Source organism: Oncorhynchus clarkii, chromosome 2, assembly GCF_045791955.1.
Source record: "Oncorhynchus clarkii lewisi isolate Uvic-CL-2024 chromosome 2, UVic_Ocla_1.0, whole genome shotgun sequence".
In the NCBI taxonomy this organism is placed as follows: Eukaryota; Metazoa; Chordata; class Actinopteri; order Salmoniformes; family Salmonidae; genus Oncorhynchus; species Oncorhynchus clarkii.
The window spans coordinates 63,890,835-63,917,808 of NC_092148.1; the positions used below are offsets into that span (position 1 = coordinate 63,890,835).

The following is a 26,974-nucleotide window of genomic DNA, read 5'->3' on the forward strand; positions in this document are numbered from 1 at the left end:
AGGTAAGTAAATAAATAAACCAACAGTAAAAAGACAGTGAAAAATAACAGTAGAGAGGCTATATACTGTAGCCAGGCTATATACAGGCACCGGTTAGTCAGGCTGATTGAGGTAGTATGTACATGTGGATATGGTTAAAGGGATTATGCATATGATATGATGAACAGAGAGTAGCAGTGGTGTAAAAGAGGGGTTGACTTAAAAATCATACAATGTGATTTTCTGGATTTTTGTTTTAGATTCCGTCTCTCACAGTTGAAGTGTACCTATGATAAAAATTACAGACGTCTACATGCTTTGTAAGTAGGGAAACCTGCAAAATCGGCAGTGTATCAAATACTTGTTCATATATTTATCATATATGATAAACTGAGAGTAGCAGCAGCGTAAAAGAGGGCTTGGGGGGGCACACAATGCAAATAGTCTGGGTAGCCATTTGATTACCTGTGAAGCTCTCAACCTGCTCCATTACAGCCCCATCGATGAGAATGGGGGCGTGCTCAGTCCTCCTTTTCCTGTAGTCCACAATCATCTCCTTAGTCTTGGTTATGTGAGGGATAAGTTGTCATTCTGGCACCACCCGGTCAGGTCTCTGACTTCCTCCCTATAGGCTGTCTCATTGTTGTCGGTGATCAGGCCTACCACTGTTGTGTCGTCTGCAAACTTAATGATGGTGTTGGAGTCGTGCCTGGCCATGCAGTTGTGGGTGAACAGGGAGTACAGGAGGGGACTGAGCATGCACCCCTGGGGGGCTCCAGTGTTGAGGATCAGCGTGGCAGATGTGTTGCTACCTATCCTCACCACCTGGGGGCGAACCATCAGGAAGTCCAGGATCCAGTTGCAGAGGGAGGTGTTTAGTCCCAGGATCCTTAGCTTAGTGATGAGCTTTGAGGGTACTATGGTGTTGAACACTGAGCTGTAGTCAATTAATAGCATTATCACATGATGCGTCTTACCATAGAGATCCATCATTTACAAAATCACACTGATTGGCCTAAGGGGGGCGCTGCATCATTCGTGGGGGACGACATGTTTACCGTTGCCTTGATTGTTTCACAATACGATTTTGAAATGTCACACTTCTTCATCTCCCAGAATGGTTATCAGAAGAGCCCAGGCGCTGCCATTACTCTTCTATGAGAATAGGGCACACTGTGAAAACACTGGGAGTGCTGCTACAATAAAACTTCACCATGATAATGTGATGTGTGTGTATCTTCTCTCTATGGACCAAGAAAAACACAGTCCCCTTTCCCTGGGGTGTGCTCCTAACCAAGGGGGAATGGCCATTAGCATTCAGGCTCATTATCAGAAGACAGTTAGAATCTTTATCCGCACGGCCAGCAATCCGTATTCATAGCATTAATGGGGAATAACGGCATATTTCTAAAATGTCACTATGTTTCTAAACCCCTCTGACTTGTTGTAGGACTGTCTGTCAAAGTGTGCACCTTTCTCACTCGGAGCTCGGTCACAGGGTTACACAGCCCCCCACTCACTACAGTGCAAATATGCAGAAAATATAAAAGTTTTGTCACAGCGAAAAAATACTAAATTCGGGAAGTCCAGTCGATTGTGAGATATGGCATATACATTTTATATGATACATTTCGGTCTCGGGTTCACATTTTTACATTTTCTAAGATCTCTGCCAAGCAAGAAGAAAACAGCAGTCAGCTCATGCAACAACACACACAGGAGGGGACTCCTCATAAACACAACACACCGGCAGTTTTCAAAATAGCCTACAGACTTTAGCACATCACCCAACACAACACGCCTTTTACTATATTGTCAGAAGCATCATCAGACCTTGGTAGTAGTCTATTTCATTAGTTTTTCAATGCACCGGAAACCAAGCAGAAAATGTTGGCCTCTAAAGATGGCATCGTAGCCACACAAATACATTATAAGGTCATTGTCAACCTCCTGAGTGGCGCAGTGGTCTAAGATACTGCATCGCAGTACCACTACAGAGTCTGGGTTAGAGTCTGGGTTCGAGTGTAGGCTCTGTCGCAGCCGGCTGCAACTGGGAGACCCATGAGGTGGCGCACAATTAGCCCAGAGTCATCCAGGTTAGGGAGGGTTTGGCCGGCAGGGATGTCCTTGTGCATTAGCAACTCCAGCGGTGGGCCGGGTGCAGTGCCAGGTGTACGGTGTTTCCTCCAACACATTGGTGTGGCTGGCTTCTGGGTTAAGTGGGCATTGTGTCACAAAGCAGTGCTGCTTGTGTTTTGGAGGACTTACGGCTCTCGACATTCGCCTCTCCCAAGTCCGTACCGTACGGGAGTTGCAGCGATGGGACAAGACTGTAACTACCAATTGGGTACCATGAAAATTGGGGAGGAAAAAAAATAAGATCATTGTCGATTTGATCAGGAACACTGTGCTCACAACCTTAATCGCCTAATTGATGTCATGTATTTGGTTAGAATTTTGGAATATATTGCGTAATACGCTATAACGTTTTTACCAGGCGCGAGTCCATCTAGGTAAGAGTCCAATGCGCAAAACAAAACACATAACGAACCTGAGAAATAAATACTGAAGCAAAGTGTCACCCACATTTTAGCTAGGTTTTTTAGCCCATAGATTTTGCAGTAATGTTCAAGTCACTCAAATATCACATGAATACACATTAGACATAACAAAATGTGTATAATTGCAGGAAATAAGCTTCAAACACACGCCAACAAGAGGGTTGTGAATAGTTTGTGTCATGAACAGTGCTTGTGCCCATAGAAATAGATGTGGCGTGGGGGGTTGTTGACAAGTGAAATTATTTCCAATGGGGTTGCAAGTAAAATGGGAGGTAGGATTAGGTCGGCTCCTGTCCTCCTTGCTTGGCAGAGGTCTCAGAAAATGTCAAATTGTGAACCCGTGACCCAAGTTTATCGCATAAAATGTATATGCCATATCTCACAATCGATTGGACTTCCAGAATTTAGTCATTTCTGAGACAGGATGTTTATATTGTTCGTAGATTTGCATTATTCCACAAAGTCCTATCTAGCGCTGCAGTGAGAGTGGGGGGCTGCATAACCTGGTGACGTAGCTTTCGCTCTAGCTCTACCTCGCTCTACCTTGCTCTAGCTCTACCTCGCTCTACCCTGCTCTAGCTCTACCTCGCTCTAGCTCTACCTCACTCTAGCTCTACCTCGCTCTCCCACTTTGACAGACAGTCCAATAATGCGTCAGAGGGGTTTAGGAGCATAGAAACATTTTTGAAATTTGCCATAATTCCTAATTAAATAGTGTGGTAATACAGGACGCTGCACGGGGACAGCAACAGGGGTGTTCTCCTAACATCAACACTGGAAGTGCTCTGGAAGGGTTGTTGACCTTTCACGCTTTATGGCAGAAAGATTAGCCTCAAGAGCCCATGCAGAGCTCAGGCAGAGCTCAGGCAGAGCCCATGCAGAGCTCAGGCAGAGCTCAGGCAGAGCCCATGCAGAGCTCAGGCAGAGCATGTAAACTATGTCATTTCTAGGAAGTTTCTTTGCTTTCCTTTGGATTGACTCATCTGTCAATTCTCTAAAATGTATTAATAACCAAATCACTTTTTCATAAATAGATTTCATGAACTTAGAATTATTTTATGATGCTCACCCTAAGTCCCCCCCCCCCCCCCCCCCTTGGTTCTACTGCGTTCCTTCTCTTCATACTCTAGGTGTATGAAAGATGGCGGCTGAGGTCCTGTCAGGTAGAAACCTCAGCTCAGCCAGTCTCACTGAGCAGAACAGCCTGCCTGACATACTAATTGCAAACCTGTGTAAACGATGAATTCTATAATGGAGCTCGACAACAGAATCACTATGGATGGATCAATCCTCAGCTCAGCCCAGCCAGTGAAAGGCCTGATTTACCCAAGTGCACCACCCTACAATTAATACTCCAAATGATAACACACACCTGTCTCATTTAGAAAATCTGGCTGAATAATTCAAGAGTAGGGGAATGTTCTGAGATGATTCCCTGAGGGGGAATCTGATTTAATAATGTAATTTGCCTCATATGACCTGATGAGAAGTGCCTTTCAAACAGAGAAACTCTCTGTTGTGGCCTGATTGTGTTGTGATTGTTATGTTGTACTAGGAGACAAAGACTATGCGAGAGGCCATGGAGGAGACTGTGGGGCTTTTTAGTAGCAGCGTGTGCTGGGGACTCCCTCCCAGTGAAAGGACATTGGAAGGTACAGAGTGACCTTGTTTTGTGGTGGCTCAGTTGGTAGAGCACAGTGCTTGCAAAGGCAGTGTTGTGGGTTCAATTCCCACGGGGGACCAGTTATGATAAAGTATGAAAATGTTTGCACTCACTACTGTAAGAAAAAAGTGTGACTGGCTGTGTCTGGCCCAGGGAACGCTACATAGTTAGCTCCTCGTGTCTAATGACGTCCTCTGGATGCCATTAAGCAGGCTCACTGGGGGTAATTGCACAAGTCATTAAAAGTTTGATGATTTTTCTGCTGGGTGGAGGGTTGCCTGCCCTTGCTGTGGGCACAGTGCTGCTCTCTCTTTCCCTCTCCCTCTCCCTATCTCCCTCTCTCTCTCCCCCCCCCCTCTCTCTCTCTCTCCCTCTCCCTCTCCCTCTCTCACCAGGGAGCAGCAGAGCACATCTCTATTTTTCATCTCTTTCTCTCCCCACTCTGAAACTCTGAAAGCTCCAGGGCCAACTCCATTATTTATTTAACAGGTAAAAACCTTGTTGGTAGAGAATGGAGAGGGAATAAAGGAAGGTGAAGTGGTGGAAAACAGGGGAGGCTAGGTGGAGTGCATCTATGACGCATGTTTGAAAAAATATCATGTTTAACTGCCTTACAAATGAGAGGGTAGCAGCTATATGTGAAACAGGGAAAATTATGTTTTGTTTTCCAATGGTGAAGTATTAGCAAGAGGTTAGTGAGGGAAGTATAATGGTCTGCTCCTGTTGGCAGATTGAGATTATTCAACCTTTTCTACCCATCAGGACAGACAGACCGTTATGAATTTAATGATTCAAATTACGACCAATAAGGAATGATAATTACAATATTTTCTAGCACCAGTCCTCTCACCGGCTCAGCCGAGTAAACTCTATGCATCCAGTATCAATATAGACCTATCAGAGGAGGTCGGAGTGGTGGGCTCATTTCTTGTGGTCTAATGGGAAGGATTGTCCATTTAGGTTCCGAGGTCAAGCCCAGCTGGTGGGTCAGGCCTCTTGATCCTGCGGTGGTCCATTGGCACAGGGGTCCTGGAGCTGTCCATCCTCCCTGTGAGAGCTGATCCAGCCAGACAGGACAGGAGGGAAGGCCTTGTGCCTAGTACTGTACAGCCAAGGAGCCAGGGGCCCCGGGTCACTCTCCCAGCTGGTGTCAGGGCACACATGCTCTGCAGCCAACCAAGCCTACCTATCCTTCCACACCCCTGTCTGCCATGGAGACCATTAGAGTGGACATGGAGTTCCATCTCCCTTTTCCCTCAATGGGTCGGAATCACCTCTATCACCCCAAAGCCAGCCCTGATGGCCTGTTTGTCATGTTGACTCCTGGAAATTGATAGACCCGACGAGTGACAGGTCCCTCCATCATTGTCATTCTCTGGAGACAGGATCATGTAGGTATTCAGTTCATATCATGGCAGAGCAAGATGACCATGCACTCAGCTTGATCTCTGGCAACAAATGCTATACAGTATAGTAGTTCAACACATAAAACCACTTGACCAAGCTAAACATTCTATTGAACATCCTCTTCGTTCATCTTCCAACATTTAATTACTGACTACAGTTGTCAATGGAGAATTTCGGAAGCACAATGCCTGAGGCATGCAGTTCATAGATAGGATGAGGGGTGGAGACCTGAAGAAAAAGTAGTTGGAGAAAGTTTTCTATGAGAGCAGAATTAGCACCCCCAGCTCGTCACTAGCAGTGAGAGAGAATCTGAAAAGGTCAAGGTTTTCAGCCAGGCGCACAATCAGGTGAGAAATGCTAATATAATTACTGTCTGTCTGCTAGGCATTGTGTGGGTTATTATAATGACCTTATCAAAGGCTGCAGAAAGTTGGAGAAATGGATCCATTTTATATTTAGAGTTTAAAATAGTTGAGTCATTTGTTTTTTCTATATTTGCAGTTGATTGCTTGGCAGAGGATAACAGTAGCACACTAGTAACATGTGGTTACCCTAAAGTAGTTTGTTCCACATGATTTACAGTGGATTCTCCTTTCGCTGTCACTGTCATTGCACGAATTAGACGGTACATTAACTAAACATAATCATTACACTTGAAGCACCATCCAAATTCTTGAGGAACCCATAGAATGGTGTCTATGTGTGTGGGTGTCTTTGACGCGGTGAGCAATAGAAAACCCTGCCTACAGACTAGCCCACGTGACCTCAAGCATGTCTGTGGTTTTCCACTGTCTCACCAGGCAGTCACCCCATAGAGGACAGTGGCTGGGGGGTGTCAACCCAAAGGCCCACGCCTCAGCAAGGACTCAACTCTGCGGTGTAGGCTACTGATAGTCATGACACAAAGGGCTTGGTCTCGCTGCATCTAAGAGCTTTTTTATGATGAAGATATACCTTGTTGTACATTAGTATGAAGCACAGTATGTGGACATATTGTTTGCCATGTTTGTATTCTCTTCTTTGATCAGGGCATACAGAACAGAAACCATGTCAGACATGCGTCCTACAGTGTGTCCAGTCAGTGCAAGGATACAGACAGTGCAATAGAATAGGGAACACGCCTCTTTAAGGGTAAGCAGCTGGCTCTGCAGGGGCGATGCGGAACGAAGCAGGGTCTCTGTGCTCCTCTGGGTGAAATGAAGCAGGAGCCTGGGTCAGCACAGCGCTGTGGCCCTGCTCTTCCACTCAGCACACCGAGAGCCAGCCCAGCCAGGTGGAACAAAGTCCCAGCTCACCAGTTCAGTTCATTCACCCAGGGTTAGCTTCCTGCTTCCTTCTGAAAGGTAACGCTCCCTCCCTCCATGGCTTAGCTTAGCAGACATACTCATCTGCTAAAATGCAGTCCATTTGTTAATCATTTCCCCACATGACAGTAGGTGCTTTCCAGCCGATTAAACAAACAAGTAACAAGCAAGCAGCTCTGAGAAGGAGTGTGAGTCAAGGGAGGTCATTGTCAGGTGGTTTGACCTGTCACACACAGGTCCATTAACCTGCACCAGGAGCTACTGTAGCCTACTGTACTGTGTTATAGTCAGGTCTGATGAGAATGGAGTGGGGAATGGTCCTCTGTGGACCAAGGATACAAAGACTGCACATACCCTTGTCTGCCCTCATGGAGTGTATTACCACCACAGCACAAATAAGCACTATGACATGCACAAAACCAATATATAGAGGAGTTGCTCTCCACCAGGACTCGTATACATCCATATGTCAAACTTACTGTGAATGCAGATGTTTTTACATCAATATCAAATCATTTCTGGGTAACAATTAATAGGCAATTACAAACATTTTCTACATCATTTTCATTATCTCCAGTACATTACCAGTGTTTACATATGTGAAAATGTAGAAAAAAATCTAAAGTAAGAAAGTTCAACCTGATGACATCATCAATAGCCAAAGCGGTGATTTTGAAACACTATGAGATTCACAGTGATGTGGGGAGCAAGACAATACATTCCGTTTGGCTGGAAACTTGTTGCAGGTTTTGAAAATCATTTTCGTACTTTTAGTCCTACCCTGTCACGTACAAGCATTGTTTAGGACCGTTCTTATCTATTTAACCACAGACCATAGAAACATACCGTTTTCACATATGTAGACACTGGTATGGTGCTGGAGATAATGTATATGAGGTTGAAAAGTGGTGGAACTCTCTTTCATTGGTCTATTAACTAATTAACTAATTTACTGCGATGTCTGTGATGTCACCAGGCAAGCCGAAACTCCACGCATGCAAAACCTGCTCATTAGGGCCTCCCGAGTGGCGTGGCGTTCTAAGGTACTGCATCCCAGTGCTAGCTGCGTTACTGCATTTTCTGGTTTGATACCGGGCTGTGCCTCAGCTGGCCGCGACCAGGAGACCCATGAGGCGACTCACAATTGGCCCAGCGTCGTCCGGGTTAGGGGAGGGTTTGGCCGGCTGGGTTGTCCTTGTCTCTTCGTGCTCTAGCGACTCCTGTGGCGGGCCGGGAACAGAGCACACTGACACAGTCTCCAGGTGTACAGTGTTTCATCTGACACATTGGTGCGGCTGGCTTCTGGGTTAAGTGAGCAGAGTGTCTCGACCTTCGCCTCTCCCGAGTCTGTACAGGAGTTGCAGGGATGGGACAAGTCTGTAACTAATAATTGGGGAGAAAAAGGGGGTAAAATAATAAAACAAATATTACAATTATAATAATAAAAAACCTGCTCATTAGAAGGTCCTGTGTAGATTGCATTTTCAACCAGCAACTGTCAGGAAATAACACTTATCAGACTTTTTCACACTTTTACAGTGTTAGTTTCATCAGCTGTCGTACAATATGATACAAAACACAGGAAAAGCAGAATTTCGACGGTACTGGGCCTTTAACATGTTCTAAGACTTCCAACTCATACTATTAAAATATGTCATTTTAGGGAATGTCATTCTGGTATTCGGTTTTGTCATCATGTCCACACCTGACATGGGAGCAGTGACTGTCAAATTACATGTGGAATGGGTCTGTGTGTCTCCCAGATTTATAATGGACCTGTGTAATTACCTGTAGTGTGGAACATTTGAAATTCATTTTTCACAGTTGGAGTGACCCCACTGTCTGAGTGGAGACAGATAAGCTATGCAACTCATAGGACTATATTGCATTATGCCATTTTAAATGAGGGTAGCCGCAAGCTGTGACCAATTAAAGTTGAACAAAGCCAGCTCATCTGCTCAGCTCCTCTTAGTAGGTCAGTGAAATTGGCAGAAGTGAATACAGACACATTCACTCTCCTTTGGCCTGAAGCACAGCTTTCACTGGCATATCTATAGCATAGCTCTCAGTGTACTGTAACTAAATGCACTTTACATGATGCACACTGTGAGGATGATAAGCTTGCATAAATGCTATTGAGGAGGTGTTTCACATAAACAACATTACAGAACAGCTTGTACGTTCTCCTTGTTTCCCTGTTTGCCTGGATCAGGTTTTACAATGAAAGAGGGTCATAGCATACAGTACTGCAAAGGCAATAACGCAGTGTTACATAATTACATGTGTATCAGGTACAGGAAACCAGAGACAGAGCTGAGAGATGCAGGACAGAAAGTCTGCAGAGAGGGTTAGGTGTCAGTACCACTGGAGTGATGCATGACCTGCAGTCCCGGCTGTGGGCTCGTGTTACAGGCAGAGTGATGTATGACCTACAGTCCCGTCTGTGGGCTCGTGTTACAGGCAGAGTGATGCATGACCTACAGTCCCGTCTGTGGGCTCGTGTTACAGGCAGAGTGATGCATGACCTACAGTCCCGTCTGTGGGCTCGTGTTACAGGCAGAGTGATGCAGGGGCAGGGAGGGACCGCTGTCCGTACCGTACATGGAGTCAGGAGCTAATGTAATGTATGGATCCCTGTTCCCAACGCCCTGATTCAGCTTACTGAACCGCTACATGACTTTACACTGCCTGACCTCTGGCCTGCTAACCAGTCACACCAGCCTCATATCCTCACTGTAGTTTTCCTAAAGGGATACACTTATGACTTGTGTATTATGAGAGATGGAGATAGGAAAGTGTCTTATTTTTAGTTCTGAAACGTTGCAGCTGCAGCCTGACCCCTTATCGAAGCAGTAAAAACACCCCCAGGCTGCCGTTCAACATCATTTCCAATTCTGTTTAAGCACCGTCTTTTATACATGCATACTAAATTCTGTGTGGATTTATTTATGCATATTTTCTGGATTTGAATAGTAATTTTTGAATCTGATTTTGTTCTGTGTGTAACTGATGATGTTGGTCTGTGTCTCCTCAGGTTACCTTCACGAAGAGGAAGTTTGGGCTAATGAAGAAGGCCTATGAGCTCAGCGTTCTATGTGACTGTGAGATAGCCCTGATCATATTCAACAGCTCAAACAAACTGTTTCAGTATGCGAGCACAGACATGGACAAGGTCCTGCTCAAATACACTGAGTACAACGAGCCCCACGAGAGCAGAACTAACTCTGACATTGTCGAGGTGAGTGGCTTCACATTTTCAATGTGCCATGGCAGAAAAACCATGTATATGCTTATGTTGGAAAAATACACTGTTTGGTCAATGGAAACTGAAGGGCCGGTAACAGTTTCCTTTTAGTTACCAGTCAGGCAGAGGACGTCTGCAGCCTCTGATAAGCTATGAGAGATGAGTTCAGCACAGGCCTACACTCAGTAGCTGTCCAAACAACAACCTGTTTCCCCCAGATACTGTACTGTAGATACATGCATGGATGAATGGCAGAATTATTATACCACCATTTAAAACAAAAAGTCTTTAAATGTTAGGTTTCATTACACAGCATTGTGTAGTGAACATACTTTAGAGATTCATATTGGCTCTAAGAGTGTTGGAGAGAATTCCGGCAGCACTTGGTCTTCCTGGCAGCTAGTATCCGTCTACATGCCCAAACACTCACAGAAGAAGAAGAACCCACTTGTTATGCCAGCCTACCTAATCTGTCGGCCAAGAGCATCACTGAAAAGAAAATGGGTGTGATTATGTGATCCTTCTGGATACAAATACCTCTTACTGACGTACTTGTGGTTTTTCAACCTATTCAGAACCTGTTTTCTGAAGCTGGTGTCTTAATTCTTCACTAATGGCCTTTGCAGACTGTAAGATTTTAGACGTTTTATGCCACGATTTTGTGCCAGGTGTGCAAAGCTCTTAGAGACTTACCCAGAAAGACTCACAGCTGTCATTGCTGCCAACGGTAATTCTATCAGGTATTGACTTTGGGGGTTGAATACTTATCTAATCAAGATATATTTAAGCATTAAGGCCCAAAGGGGTGTGGTATATGGCCAATATACCACGGCCAAGGGCTGTTCTTAAGCACAAACCCCGAGGTGCCTTATTGCTATTATAAACTGGTTACTAACGTAATTAGAGCAGTAAGAATACATGTTTTGTCATACCCATGGTATACGATCTGAGATACCACAGCTGTCAGCCAATCAGCATTCAGGGCTCGAACCACCTAGTTTATAATAGTGTTTAATTTTCCATTAATTAATAGAAACAATATATAATTTTTCTTCCACTTTGACATTACAGAGTCATCGTCGACAAAAATGACAATTAAATACATTTTCATCCCACTTTATAATACAACAAAATGTGAAAAAATGCAAGATGTGGGAATACTTTCTGAAGGCACTGTACCTTATTATTACTCTGTCCGACAAAGAGACATCAGGAGTTTAACCTTTTACTGTGGTGGGCTAAATCAGGGTTTCTTGATAGTCTTAAACAAATCTACTTTGAAACAAAAGTATACACCTCACACACATGGTTATGGGCTTAAAAAAAGAGGACACCTGTACCATGTCAGATATAGAGTTGATATTATTCTTTATATACATCACAGAAGAAATATAACAAAACCGTTTGACATAGGAACACCTAATTATCTTCGTGTATTATGAAATTATGAAAAATATGAATAACATTCCACCCATGAGGCCACTAGTCATTTGACTGCAGGAAAGGGATACAGAGTATGATACATAAATTCCAAGAATCCCATGTTTTTAAAAGTCTTTCACTTAGCATCCAATAGCATGAAAGGAGTCAGCTGTGCCTGGTATATTTTATTCATGGTACTGCTGCTAGTAAATTACCTGCTTGGCAGAGCTGCAAAACAGTGCTCTGGCATCCAGCAGCCTCAGTCCCCCACCAGGAGCCCTGATCTCTCTCCCTCTGAGCTAAGCAGGGTCTCACCTGCATTAAAAATACATGGACACACTCCACAATTATGTAAAATTGACCCTATGATTGTTTTCTGCCGTGACTCGGGAGTCCTTGGATTCATCAGGACCAAAGCACAACAACTAAAACTGTTTCTCACAGATGGAAGAGGATCCATCATTTGCTCTATTTGCTCTTAATAAATAGGCGTTTCCTTTTTGTAGAGATTCCCGTACTGATTCTACAGTACAGTAGTGTATACCTTTTGCCATTGTAGTTTATTGATGTATATGTTAGCTGTATCTTGTAAATGTCATGTACTGTACTCTGCAGGGCACACAGTGTCATCTCTAGGGGGCACTGCCACTAACTGAAGTGTAGTGTGTAGTACAAGCTGGTGGCGATCTGTTCATGTCCCTCATAGCCCCTCTAGCCACTCGCAAGGATTCTGCCCTGCTCTTGCGGCGCGATCGAAAGGGGAGAACAATGCAGCGTTGTCCCTGCTCACTCGGCCAGCATCTGTGCAGATATGTGCAAATCCCTCTAACCCTGCTGGCTATGTGACCAAGGTTCAGAAGTGAAGAAGCAGAGCAGAAGTAACCAGGCCTGTCCAGGCTCCAATTCTGAACATTTCCACACTACCCACCATTCACTGTTCCAAAAAGTGCTGCGGCACAAGAGCAAATGTCAGAGCCGTTAGATAGAGCTCAGTGTCTGCTGTGGGCTTATCTGATCTAGCCCAGGCTGTTGGCTGCATCCTGTTGTGAAGTGTTTAGATAGAGAAAGCCAGGTGGCGTCTTCAATAAAAGACAAATTAAATGTTCAGAATGTCCTTTCGTTCTTGCAGAACACAGAGATTGCCAATAGATGTGATCTTTATCATTAAAACACGGACTATCCTTTTGAAATGACAAAAGCACAAATTGTATTTTATGCCATGATCTGAATGTCTATATGTCTGCTGATTCCCTATCTGGGTGTAGTCAGTGTCATTGGGATATAGGATGACTGCACGCCTAATGAAGCAATAGTTCCCTTCTTAGTGTAAATGGGTGAGAGAAGCACAGAATGGGTCTATAATGGATAGATCTATCTCACTCCCTCCCTCTCTCTCTCTGTGTCTTTCACTTTATTTTTTTAAGGTTGGTGGCACCTTAATTGGGGAGGACGGACTCATGGTAGTGGCTGGAGTGGAATAAGTGGAATGGTATCAAATACATCAAACACATGGTTTAGTGTAGTGATGTGTCTCACATGGAGACACTCACCCTGCCACTCCTCTAAATGTAGAAATTGCATTAAACTGATAATTGCCACACAGTCATTTGCTCACCTGCCTCGCTTGAGAGACCAAGCAAATCCTTTCTGAGTTTTCATTGGGCAGCATACGTTCCAATTCCATGTGCGAAGCCAAATCAAAGGTCACATTCCTGCTCAGTAGTACCATCTGTAGATAAAGGCTGGGCCTTGCAGTGTGGGAGAGCAATTGCCATGTTTTCCTCAGATGGAGACATGCCTGGGGCACAGTTTGATAACCCAGTGGAGGGCTATGGATTTTGTCTCAAACTTGGCTCGCTGTGGAGACCAGAGCAGCAGGCTCAGATCGCTGTGCCTGGGCATAAATGTGTGTGCGGTGTGTGTGTGTGTGTGGTGGTCTGAACTGCAGCAACACTCCGGGCGACAGGTGAACTGTTGCATGAAATCTCCCTTTGTGGATCACGTCCACTTCTCCGTCTGATTAGAAGTCTCCCTGTTCCCATCTGATCTCATCTGCGTCTCACCTTTCAAAGACCCGGCTCTCAGAGCAACCTTTTATTTACTGAGTAGCTATGCTGGATGGATTGATGTACTGTTTCCTTTCCTCAGAGGTTAGGGCAAGCCTGTCTGGGTCTCTAAGGACTTTATAGAACATATATTGCCAGAGAAAACGTCATTCCTTGCCATGCCGTTTTCCTGTGCTGAGTGAACACAGGGGCAAGTAGAGAAGAAAAGCTTGCTTTTACAGGATCATTTTAGTTTCTGGTACCCTTTCTTTAGTTTCTGGTACCCTTTCACTAGCAGTTTGCAGTGAGAAACCTGTGAACCTTTTATCTGAGAATCTGTATTAAGGCTGATGTACAGAGGATAGATCAAATGCATTTCAACTGGATCAATATCACTGTGATAAAGAAACAGACAGACCAGCTTGCATATGTCATACTACCCTGTATAGTAGATCACTGCTGTTCATGTCTGGATTTGGGTGCTGTCCTACAGTGTTGTTGTGTTTATTATTGAATTCTATTTGTACCTCAAATGAAAATGCTGCTGTAGGTAATTAAAATAATCAAATCATCCCTTCTCCTCTTCCTCCCCTACTAATGAAATCTTCCTTTAGCTATTCTATAACCTTCTACTGCAACTCTGAATACAGACTCCTCACTGTCTAGCTGCGATTCCCTGAAATCAACTTCACAGGAATGTCCATCTGTGCTTTTCTTTAGAGCATTTCAACACAATTACGGTTTGCAGCAATGCTTGGATTAATCAAGTTTGCATTTAAACGAAATTGACATTGACTGAACACATTTAAAGTAATCTCATAAAATAGGGGATGTGGATATAATTGCATGGGATTATACAGCTGTACTAGTTTAAACACAACTGGTAGGCTACACTTTAGTCCAGGCTAGTAATAATGTCCTTAATCAAATTTGGAACTGCAGTTTTACTCAAATAGCATGCCTGGGCTTGTAAAGAGCTGGACTACACTTTTTTTGTTTGTCTTTTTACATGGCCCGTCTTGTGGAGTAAGTAAGAGCAGTCATATGCAAATTCCCCTTTATCTCCCAGCGACATTAGAGAGGCCATCTTTGTTAAATGTGCTTTTAGAAATGAATAATTTGTCATTGTTGAGTGTTCTAAAGGTGAACAACTCATTCAGTGAAAAAATGAGCGTATAAATGACTCTAGATGTATTAGTATTGTTACTTTCAATGATCATCTGTTATGATGAATGGCACTCACCATTCAGAATGATAAGCCAAAGATATATGTAAATCCTGACCATTTCATAATGTCAGGTCTATTGGGCCTGCTTTTCTCTCTTTCCTCCACTACGTTTCATTTAAATCACTCCGCTCTTTCACCACTAAGCCTGCTTATAGTAACCACATTGGCCATTGGCAGTGGATCATAAAACAAATGCCATTGCATATAGAAATGACTATTTAAAATATAGAAAAGAGCTATAAAAAGCAGTGGTCCCAGGATTTGAGACAGGGGCTGTTTATGTTGTCAATCAAATCCAGTACAGTGATTAAGACTCATCTCTGTCTTAATGAATGCAAATTGGCACATCTGCTATGGTGGGCTAGCCGTCCAGACTGTTCAATTTGCCTGATTGATCAATTATCTTCCTCCCGGTGCTTCTGCGGAGAACGTGAATGTGAAGAAAATTGTCTGCACAGAAAGAGCGAGAGGAAGAGAGGGAAAGGAAAGCCTCTGTTTCAAACCCTTCACTCTACCCATCAAAATACAGATGCTTTATTTGATTAGGCAAAAATCATGATGGAAATTCTTTCATTTTATTATAGTGGCGCTATCAATTTAACGATGTAGTCCTCAAATAGACAAATACGTTGCTCACTTTGACTCTTGGCACTTGACAAGATGTATTCCTTTCATTTATGGGGATGAATCTTGCTTCTCAGGCAGTGGACACCAGACACCTTGCAACGGCATGACATGCTATGTATTTATGCCCGACAACTGCACTTCAATGGCCCACATAATGCAGTGATGATATGATGGAAACATTTGTCCTTTCATTTTAGTTTATCTCTCCAATCCAAGTAACCACACCAAGGCTTCCCAGTTAATACGTGTATACACACAACTGTTCCTGAAATGCAGGAATCAATCATAGAAATGAATAGTTGAAAAAGCGTTCTACTGTGAGATGGTGCTAGTCTTTGTTGAATATTATGACCATACTCTTGTTGACTTAGGCCTAGTGAGTAAGCACATTGTAATAAACATCAAACGCCTAGTGGCTCCCTCTGTGGAGCATCAGAGACAGATTCAGGCTTGTGTATCTATAGTTGTGACATTCCAAGATAATGGGGACAGTCACATGAGGCTCAGGCTGGCACAGAGAGAAGCTGTCACCACTCCTGAATTCTCTCATACAAATCACTCCTCCAGAGGGCTGGCTCTCTGGAACATATTATAACAGTCATACAAATAATAATAATAATATTAACAACAATCAAAGCTATATACAGGTGTGGCCAGATCCGGAGGACACGAATAGCAGAGGTCCTTGAAGGCTTTCCTGAACAGCACTGCCTTGAGCTGTGTCTTAAAGGAGGCCAGAGACTCTGCAGCCCTAATAGTGTCTGGAAGAGACTCAGCCCTAATAGTGTCTGGAAGTGCGTTCCACAGCCGTGGAGCCGTGCAACTGAAAGCCTTGTTACCCATAGTGTTTAGTCTGCTGCGGGGCTGACAAGGGGGACAGACATGGAGGAGTGAAGGGTGCGTGTGGGGCAGGAGGGTAGAATGAGGTCAGACAGGCACTTGGGTCCAGAGTTGTGGATAGCTTGGTAGGTGTGAAACAGGATTTTGTAGTCGATGTTCAGTAGAAAGTAGTGCATACAATGAAGTCTGCTGTAAACATGCACCTAACAGTATTTGTCTCAATAAAACAAGACAAAGGTGTAAAAAATCCAAGCTTCAGTCTAAATTGAATACTTGGTTTCATTTTCAGACATTTTGTTTGAGTCATGAACAGTCAGTAATCACCATACTGTATCATATTATGACACAGTGTTGCATCCCAGGAGAACATAGAGCTGCTGTGTACTGAAGAGATTCCCCTGCCTTAAAGTTACTGGCATCACACGGATGGATCATGGCACTTACAGATGTAGGATCTTCATTTGATCATTTTCCCACCCAGCAGGAAATTCAAACTTGTAGTGTATTTGAGTTTTTAAAAGTCTTCTAAGGTTTGAACTGGCAGACTTGATTTGCCCTGACGAAAAGTGTATCACCCCCTACAAAAATGTCTATTATAATCCACATAATAATGATAATAATGATTTCCTGTTGCTGCAGGATTTTTTCCTGCTGTAGCAAACTGGCTCAAATTAAGATCCCACATATGTACCTCACACTCCAGTGATGTCACTGACTCGCCCAATCCTGGATGATTAACCAAGTTTGAAAGATTAATCTAAAAGGGGTCAGGGGCCTAATTTATGTTTGATATGCACAGATGACAACACAAAAGACAATATTACATTTTAATTGGCAAGTGCTTAACGTAGCGACTTGACTTTGGGTTGGCCAGTGCCCAGAATCCCTCTGTGGTCCACTAAAGCCTTGTTTGACATTTGAGATGGCTGAAGGGTACGCATAGTTAGCTGCACTGGCTCGTCTGCGTAAGGTTGCTTGGAGGGAGAATCTAAAAGCCCACTTCCCCTAATTAACACATGTTTTTACTAAACTTATTCTACATTCAATGTCCACACTATACATCAGGGTTACACTGCCTGCAAAGTGATATAATCTGGCAAGATTTCAGAACGCATTGGGCAGTACTCAGCCTTTTCATCTTTATAGTGCCATCATTTAATTTGATATGTTCCCATAAGTTGTACTTCATCATATGTTGTGACTAGTTTACCTCATGGTCTAAATTCCTCATCTGTTTTCTTCAGCAGCACCTTCTCATCCTTACTGCTATGCAGCTACAGCTCTCTCTCTGAGCATCCATGATATTAGAAATACACCTTAAGCTCAGTCAAATGTTAGTTCTATTGACATAGATGTATTAAAGTAGATTCAGGGCATTCTGATACACCAGCCGATCCCAACTTTAATATTCCAGCAGAAAAACAAATATGTACTTTTGGGCTCTCAAGCTTTATTAAAATGACATTCATTTGCTTTCCCCTTCACTTTTATAACCTATGATACATTAAATAATTTCTACCTATGCCTGGTTTGTATAATTATATCCATAGAGGGGGTTTGGTAGAGTACTATGCATGGTGAGGTATTATAACTGTAATATTTAGTATCTGATAAGCTGTATTGGCGACTTTATCTCAGAAGCCATCTCTGTATTGATATATTTGTCGCAACAGGATTCTTTATGGGATTGGTAGTGAGTAGGATATGAATAGAAGTGTCAATTTCTCCCCATACATTCATACTATGAAGACTGAGGCCGTCAGTGTCTGGGAACATGCTCTGCAAATGTGACTTGAAATGGAAATGCAAGGGTCAGCCCTGAACACGTATCTAGGCTGATCTTTAATACATTTTTTATTTTGTTCTAATATTCATATTTAGGTAATGGATTTGATTTGAAAAACGAAGCAAAGGGCTATTTACCTACATCTCTGCTGTCTGTATCCAGTTCAGTACAGGTGCCTGAGTGTTGCTTTTGCTGTGTATTCCAGGAAAGTCCTTTAAAGGTGCAATCCAGGATCTTAAGCACTTACAAATTCGTAATATACTGTATCATACAAAATGCAAAAATACAGTGAGCTCCAAAAGTATTGGGACAGTGACAAATGTTTTGGCTCTGTGCTCCAGCACTTTGAATTTGATACAATGACTAGGAGGTTAACGTGCAGTACTTTTTGTACACAGTCCCCCCATTTTAGGGGAGCAAAAGTATTGGGTCAAATTCACTCATGTGTTTATTAAAGTAGTCAAAAGTGTAGTATTTGGTCCCATATTCCAAGCACACAATGACTACATCAAGCTTGTGACTCTACCAACTTGTTGAAGCCATTTTCTGTTTGTTTTGGTTGTGTTTCAGATGATTTTGTGTCCAATAGAAACAAAGGGTAAATAATGTATTGTGTCATTTTGGAGTCACTTTTATTGTAAATAAGAATAGAATGTTTCTAAATACGTCTACAGTAATGTGGATGCTACTATGATTACGGATAATCCGGAATGAATTTTGAATAATGATGAGTGAGAATTACAGACGCACAAATATCATATCCCAAAGACATCCTAATAAAATACCAAAATACCAATACATGCTAACCTCTCCCTATTACAATAACAGGGGAGGTTAGCATGTCTTGGGGGGTATGCTATTTACGCCCCTGTAACTTAGTCACCAGTTTTGGCTCGTGAGCGAGCACTACTTTCAAAACTGCTGTCTGAAATGATACAAAACCGTTGAAGCATCACTTTAACCTGTACAATCAGTCTGCACCATCAAAACAAACACAGTATTCTGAGCAGGCCAATGAGCACAGGCATATATATAAGCACCTATAAATAAACAAGGAATCACGAATGTATAACTTGAAAGCAGAAATAGCAGCACTATCTTTGCATAAAAGACCAGATAAAACACTGTGATATATTTTTGTTGATTGTGGTTTTAGGAAATATGCTTGGCACTGCAATCCTCTTTCACCTGAGTCATTTCATCTGCCTCCACATGTGACTAGGGAGCGATACTAATACGTTCACTCTGATTTACAGTAACACACACTGTACTTTATCACTACACAATGAAAGAATGGCACACAAACACTACTCCATTTTTACTTCCAGTGTCAAGTTGTTGGTCAGGCTTTGTTGTACAAATGTTTTCTGTCATACTCTGAAAGAAGCCAAGCTCCTCTTGTCATATAGTTTTATATCGTTTGATGCATTTTTCGGATTTCTTCTTTGTAGTTCTAGATAACAGAACCGTTACCCTTTCGCATGTACTGAGGTGCAGTACACATGTTGGTTGAAAAGCCTTCCTTTGCATCGCTGAGTGAAGGAGTGCTAATGGTTTTGTAGCCAGTCTCCTGCTGGGTTTCAAAGTGCACCTCTTTATAGGACAAGGACTCCTTTTCCTCTGGGATTCCACTAGAAACAGGGTCACCACTGTCTTAGGAGTTTTTTTCTTCCATGAAAAAAAACAATAGTGATCATTTTTATGTAAGTCTTTCATAGAACATCCTATTTCAGTCCACATTTATGTAACAAACCGTGAATGGACTATGATTGTCTCTTCTCCCTCACGTTCACTGTGACTTGGTTGCTGTGGAAACCCATGTTAGTGTTTGAGAAAAACAGAGGACCTGAACAGTGAAATCTTCCTCAGTTTATCACAACCAGTAGAGTCTCCAATGAAGTGTGAGAGTGTGTGCATGTGTGTTTGTTAGCCATTTGCCCCTGTTCGTCAACAAAGCCTCTGCACTCTTCACTTTGATGCTTGTTACCAGGTTACAGCCAATAGTTTTTTGTTTTCGGGCACATGTCGTGCTTCATTGACGTCAGAGTTTTTTTCCATCCTTCCCTCTCAAGTGTGATACGTATTTTTCATTTCAAAACTAGGTCTTCTTGGAGAGGGTGGAATAAAAGGAGAGAGAACAACAGCCATGGCGGTCCCCGGTAAACATTACTCTCCAATGACACTAATGAGCCATGCTCTAATCTCAAGTGCTGAAGCTCTGCACTCGCAGCTTTGTACAAATAACACTCACGCTCATTCACAAAGGGAAAAAAAGAGAGATGACACACGAGTACATGTTTTTTAGACTGAATGACAAATTACACAGCATTCAGGCTCTTTTTGTTATATATATAACATTTTCCTTCTGCTGCTCATCTGAGTAGGATTTGTATTATGTTGCTTCTTTGTCATGTACTGTAGCTTAGGGAAAGGCGCTGTGTGATTGAAAGGTATTACTAGTGTTTCAGTGGTTTATGTCCTCAGACATGTTTGTGATATAACCACTGATGTTTTTGTTGCTGTTAAACTCTCTTGTGTTAGAACTGGTTGGTGTGGGTGCAGTTCACTTATTGAACCCAGTCTTGGGGCAAGTGAGACAGATCCTAACCTGTCCCTAGGATACCTGGCACCTGGCAGGGGGACAGAGCCCGCTGGGCTGGATTACCTGGCTCATCATGGCCTGAGTCTGAGCAACAGCATGAGCAGCAGCATCTTACACAAGCAACACTACACAGACCTGAATATAGAGTATAGTCTAATGATATAGTATAATATAGTATAGATTGCATTTTGATTGCTGTTACAGTGCTATTGGGGTTGTTAATTGGATTCATACTGACTTTCCTTTTTCCTTTTTAAAACGTTTGAATTATTTGTGTACTTATTTGTCATTTTACTGCATTGTTAGGAGCTAGTAGCATACGCATTCCGCTTATAGCGTTCCGATATAACATCTGCTAAACTGTGTACGCGACCAATAAACTTTGATTTGATTTGAAAAATAAAGCAATCATTTGCACCTTATTACATGTCGACCAACACTTCATTTATGAATCCACAAAGTGAGAAAGATTGAAAACTTTCTGTCAGGAAAAGGAACAAGGCATAGAAAATGACAACATGAGTGTTCAACCTAATTATTACACATACACTGAACAAAACTATAAATACAACACACAACCATTTCAAAGATTTTACAGTTCATATAAAGAAAATAGTCAATTTAAATAAATAAATGAGGTCCTAATCTATGGATTTCACATGACTGGGCAACGGCGTAGCCACGGGTGGGCCTGGGAGGAAATAGGCCTATCCACTTCGGAGCCGAGCCCAGCCAGTCAGAATGAGCTTTTCCCAACAAAAGGTCTTTATTACAGACAGAAATACTCCTCAGATCCCGCAGGTGAAGAAGTCAGATGTTGAGGTCCTGGGGTGGCGTGATTACACGTGGTCTGTGGTTGTGAGGCCGGTTGGACATAGTGCCAAATTCTCTAAAACAACATTGGAGTCAGCTTATGGTAGAGAAATTAACATTCAATTCTCTGACAACAACTCTGGTGGACATTCCTGCAGTCATCATGCCAAATGCGTGCTCCCTCAAAACTTGAGACATCTGTGGCATTGTGTTGTGTGCAAAACTGCACATTATAGAGTGTTGTTTTATTGTCCCGAGTACAAGGTGCACATGTGTAATGATCATGCTGTTTAATAAGCCTCTTGATATGCAACACCAGTCAGGTGGATGGATTATCTTGGCAAAGGAAATGCTCACTAACAGGGATGTAAACAAATCTGTGAGAGAAATAAGCTTTTTGTGCGTATAGAACATTTTGGGGATTTTCTTTTCAGCTCATGAAACATGGGATCAACAATTTACATGTTGCATTTGATATTTTTGTTCAGTATAAAACAATGCATAATACGTTGCATTGCATTCTAACAAGTCTCACCCCCAGCCCTTTGCTAATGCTAACACCCGAGCTCACCCCCAGCCCTTTGCTAATGCTAACACCAGAGCTCACCCCCAGCCCTTTGCTAATGCTAACACCAGAGCTCATCCCCAGCCCTTTGCTAATGCTAACACCAGAGCTCATCCCCAGCCCTTTGCTAATGCTAACACCAGAGCTCATCCCCAGCCCTTTGCTAATGCTAACACCAGAGCTCATCCCTAGGCATCAAACCGTGGCTAATGGAATATTTCTATGATCCTATTGATTCAACTTGAGATCGTGAGGGAGAAAGCATCTCCAACACTCAAATACATGATTGAATGTAATAACTGTAACACCAGGAATGAAGACCTTTACTAATACAATTCTTCTAATACAATTCTTTGCTCTCTACCTCATTATTCTGGCAAATGTTTGTGGATTACATTTAGCTGACATCATCCCATAAACACTTGAATGATTTCAACATTGCCATGATATATGATTCCTTTGTGTTTTACTTTATTAAAATGTCTTAAGTGATGTATTATTTAGTTTCTAGAGGCATATGGCACTGATTAACTGGCACAGGCCTACCATGGCGTATGGTAAAACTCTTTGTAAAGCAAGGCCTAACTTGTAATGAAAATAATTCATTACATGCAGCTCAGTGGCAACATGCAACACCATGTTCAGAGAATAACCACTTCATTATTCTTTCAGGTTCATATAGGAACAGCCAGATTGACAACCTTAACAGACACGTCATAAACGTCAGAATATGTAAAATAGGTCACACATGAGCTGCCCTAATTTGGTTTGAACTACTTTAATGACAGACATGCCACCATTAGAGTGCCTTGGTGCCCGCTGTGTAGTGCAGCGCTGACATGAGAGACCACAGTGACCAGAATGGACAGAGGAACAACCACGAGCCCACCCCAATGGGTAGTGTGAGACGCCCCACCCCTCCCCTCTGCCCAGGGGCGAGGGCAGAGCAGAGTTACTTGGAAGGAGGAGGGGGTTAGCTGGCATCATGCCACCCTCCCCGACTAGCCTGCCTGACTGAGGAGGGGGTGTCAGGGAGGGAGGAAGGGCTGCTGATTGATGAGGCCAGGTCTGTGGTCTGGGTATAGAGTGTTGCAGAACAGACGTCGTGCTGGCACATCCTGCCCTTTCCCTCCGCTGTGCGCCCCCAGCCCTCCGTGCCCACACCAGCCCTCCACACCCGCCTTATCGGAACTCCTAATTGTCCTTATGAATATTTTAGAAGCGAGCAGGAATGGGAGTTGAGGGCGGGGGTACGGTTTCAAGGGCTCTGACAGCTAATGATCCACTCTGGGGGTACAGGGAGGAAGAGATGGGGAGAGAGAGACAGACAGAGAGACAGACAGGGAAAGAGACAGGGAGGGAGAGGCGGAGAGAGAGACAGGGAGAGAGACAGAAAGAGACAGGGAGAGAAAGACAGGGAGAGAGAGACAGAGAGAGAGACAGGGAGAGAGACAGGGAGGGAGAGACGTAGAGAGACCGGGAGGGAGACAGGGAGGGAGACAGGGAGGGAGACAGGGAGAAAGACAGGGAGAAAGACAGGGAGAAAGACAGGGAGAGAGAGAGAGAGAGAGACAGTGAGGGAGGTCGGGAGGGGAAGATGTGAACTTAGTGAATGGTTATTTACTTTAATTGTATACCTTTTTACACCTTTTTATGTTGATTGTAATCTATTTTCATCTAAAATATACCCACATGGTGCTCTATAGATGTCTAGAGCTAGTTGGATGTAATGGAGCGTGTTCGTCTCATTTGTTCCCAATCTTTTAAAGATGTAGATAATGATGACTTTGAGATGCCTTTATCCTCAATTTGGACTTCAATTCCCAGTTGGCAAAATTTTCTGAAAATATCCACGCCGCTGATTGAAAGTGTGTTCTCTTTGACTGTGGCAACTAATATCTTTGTCGCGTCCATCAATCAACAGTCTCTGAGCAGCTGTCTCTCTGAGGGAAAAGTATTGCTCGCTGCAGTGCAATGGATTCTTATTCAATAATATAGCGGCTATATTTATCAAAGTGATAATCTAGCCGGTCAACCACAGTAATTATCTGCTTTATTGTACATTGAGCTGAGACGGAGGCTTTCTCTTCCCTGTCTGCCTCCTTTAGACACACGCAGACCACTGCTCAGTTAGGCTCACTCTCCTTTTATGTGTCTGCATGTGTCAGTATTTTTGGTGTGTCAGCTTGGAACTAACTGTTGTCTCGCCCCTGTCCTGTTTTTGGAGGGGATCGGATTACAGACTGTATATTGTTTCCCAAACAGCTGCAGACCGATAATAATAACCAAACAAAATGCAGTCCGTCCCATCCAACTGAGAAGGAGGCCCTGCTGCTGCATTTCCTCTGATTTGAGGAGTCAGACAATGGTCTGACAGAGAGGTCATATCCTGATATCACTTAGATCACTGATGATGGTCATGAGATTGAACCAGATATGTCTGGGAATCAAAACCACTTTCCTTATCTAGCCCTCCCTACTTCCCTACTCCCATACCAGTAACATGACCAGTACCAGGGAGTAGACAGGAAAAGCTTTTAGGGCCCTTGGTAATGGCATACAATACATACAGCCACTAGATAGAGTGCAAACGAGAACAACCAACAGTTCCTTTCCCCCCCTCAAGTGAAATCTACAGCACCAAAGGAAAAATGGGAGCATACTCACACTGAAAGACTTGTCTCTTAAGATGTTATATAAGAGAAATATATTTGTGAGCAGATGAAAGCCTTGCTATCAGCCGCCTCCCCATGCTGATTCTCAACTGCCTTCACACTCAAAGAGGCCCTTTTGATAAGCACATTAGATGGAACGGACTGGACACAATGGTGATGTCATGAGGATTAGCATGCCACCTTGCTTAGTGCGGCAACAGGCACAACAAGCTCATTCACAACAGTGCAGAATGAGCAGGGTGGGGATGAACTCTACAGAAGGAGAAATAGTTCAACTATACATACTTTGTATAGACTATACAATAATAATGGCTCTTAAAGTATGATCTTGGTGTATGTTCTGTGTAGCTACCTTTGCACACTGGAAGATAGCCTCTACCTGCCTTCTCTCCACATTTGAGAAGTTTGGCTTTTATAGCGGCATTCACTGTCTACTTCCAACCTCCCTTTTATTCAGGTACAGTACATGAATAAGTGAAATCTAAAAAGCTCTTGACACAAGTGGGGGGCATTGGAGTGTAATGGTGTTCTATCCAAGGCAGACTGTTTCAGTGAAAGAGCTTCACAAGGAACAGGGAATGTAGGTGGCTTACGCAACAGCTTCACAACAGCCTCAGCTCCACTTTATTTTTAACTCCTGAAATGATGGTGGCCTCAGTTTTGAATGTGTATGGGGCTATGATATAAACTCTGCGGTTGGCGTTCAACTCAGCCAATTGTAAAAAAATAAAAAAAATAATACCCTGTCAGTCTTTTGAGTGTTACATTCATGTTTATTTTATGTGACATAAACGCTGATCTTTATAGAACACTATACTCTATAGTGGGTGAAATGTAATATAAAAAAAATATAAAGATTTTTAAAGAGTACAATTGACAGTACATTTGACACACTGCTCCAAAAACTCCAAATACTCCTGTGTATGTTTGTGAGTTTCAGCTAAATGAACAATTATTGGCACTATGGAGGAGATGAGTGATACAGGTACACTAGATGTTATTGTCAGTATGTTGGTTTGGCATACAATACTGAGAATGGAGAGACACATTTCAAGGCCTGAAAAGCAGAAAGCCTGTTCTCTTACTGCTAAATTCACACACTCACTATGATGTCCAGCTGGTTTGATGTCAGAATCCCCGACTAACATGTTTGGTGTATAGAGACACATTTCTATCAATCCAGGTCTGGATAGCTGTGAGAAAATAGCTGCTGGCCTGGTTCCCACTGAACTTTATGAGCCTCCACGGGCCTTGTGAACAGATTACACAAGTTCACTCGTCACTACTCTCTGACTGCAGCCCCGTACACAGACAGACCCACCACCCCCACCCAACCTCCATTATAAATGTTGTTGTTGAAAATCTCTCTGTTCAACTGTATTCATACCCCTCCAACTTTTCTTTCTTAATAAGCATAAAACCACACAGCTTGACATGACTTTTGAAAATTCGTTTCAGAGCTAGAATTTGAAAAGCAATAGAAGGGACGCTTGTTTTATTTTGGATTTTGTTTACCATACTTCCCACAGGGCAAAAGCTGTTTGAATCAACGCTGTTTCCATGTCATTTCAACAACAAAAAATAATTGTGATGACATTGAATCAACATAAGATAATTTCATGTTTTTTTTCCACCCAACTCTTAACCTAAATGCAGTGACATGGTGAAATGTTTTGTTGATTTCACGTTAGTCGACAACTCAACCAAATGGAAATCAAAACTAAACATTGAAATGACATCTGTACCCAATGCGTTCAGAGTTGGTTTGTTTTGTTTTCTAGGTTTTGTGTAAGATTTGAATTGCTTTACCAATACTTTGATGTATTTGTATTATGGAGTAAAATCCTTGGCTGGGGGAAGGTTTGATGGCCTTCAGGGTTCCATGTGGCCCCTTCTAAGGCCATGTCGGTGTGAGACTGTTTGTGATTGGCTGGGCCGGGGAACCAGGGCCTGACAGGTGTTTGGTAGAGAGACACCTGTTTGGCCATGTGCTGATTTAGTGATCCATTTACTGGGAGCTGCGGGCAGCGTCTGTGGGACACCAGAAACATGCCAAGTCATTTAAGGAGGAATAACGGCCATGCTGTCCCAGACCTTCACTCTTGAGCATGCTCAGCTAGGAGCACCTCGGAGGAAATATTCACTCTTTTTTAGGCGTGCATGATTATGTCCTCATTTTAAGTGATGTTGCATTTCAGGACATCTCTAATCAG

General features: G+C 43.0%; 1 protein-coding gene across 6 annotated transcripts in view; it reads left to right on the forward strand.

Moving 5' to 3' along the window:
- Positions 1-26,974, forward strand: part of LOC139371749 (myocyte-specific enhancer factor 2A-like) — a 92,296-nt gene that overhangs the window by 40,808 nt on the left and 24,514 nt on the right. For all 6 annotated transcript variants that reach the window (XM_071111961.1, XM_071111957.1, XM_071111959.1 and 3 more), the window contains exon 4: positions 9,949-10,152. In XM_071111961.1, the coding sequence (XP_070968062.1) occupies positions 9,949-10,152 (204 nt within the window). The remainder of the gene's footprint in view (positions 1-9,948; positions 10,153-26,974) is intronic.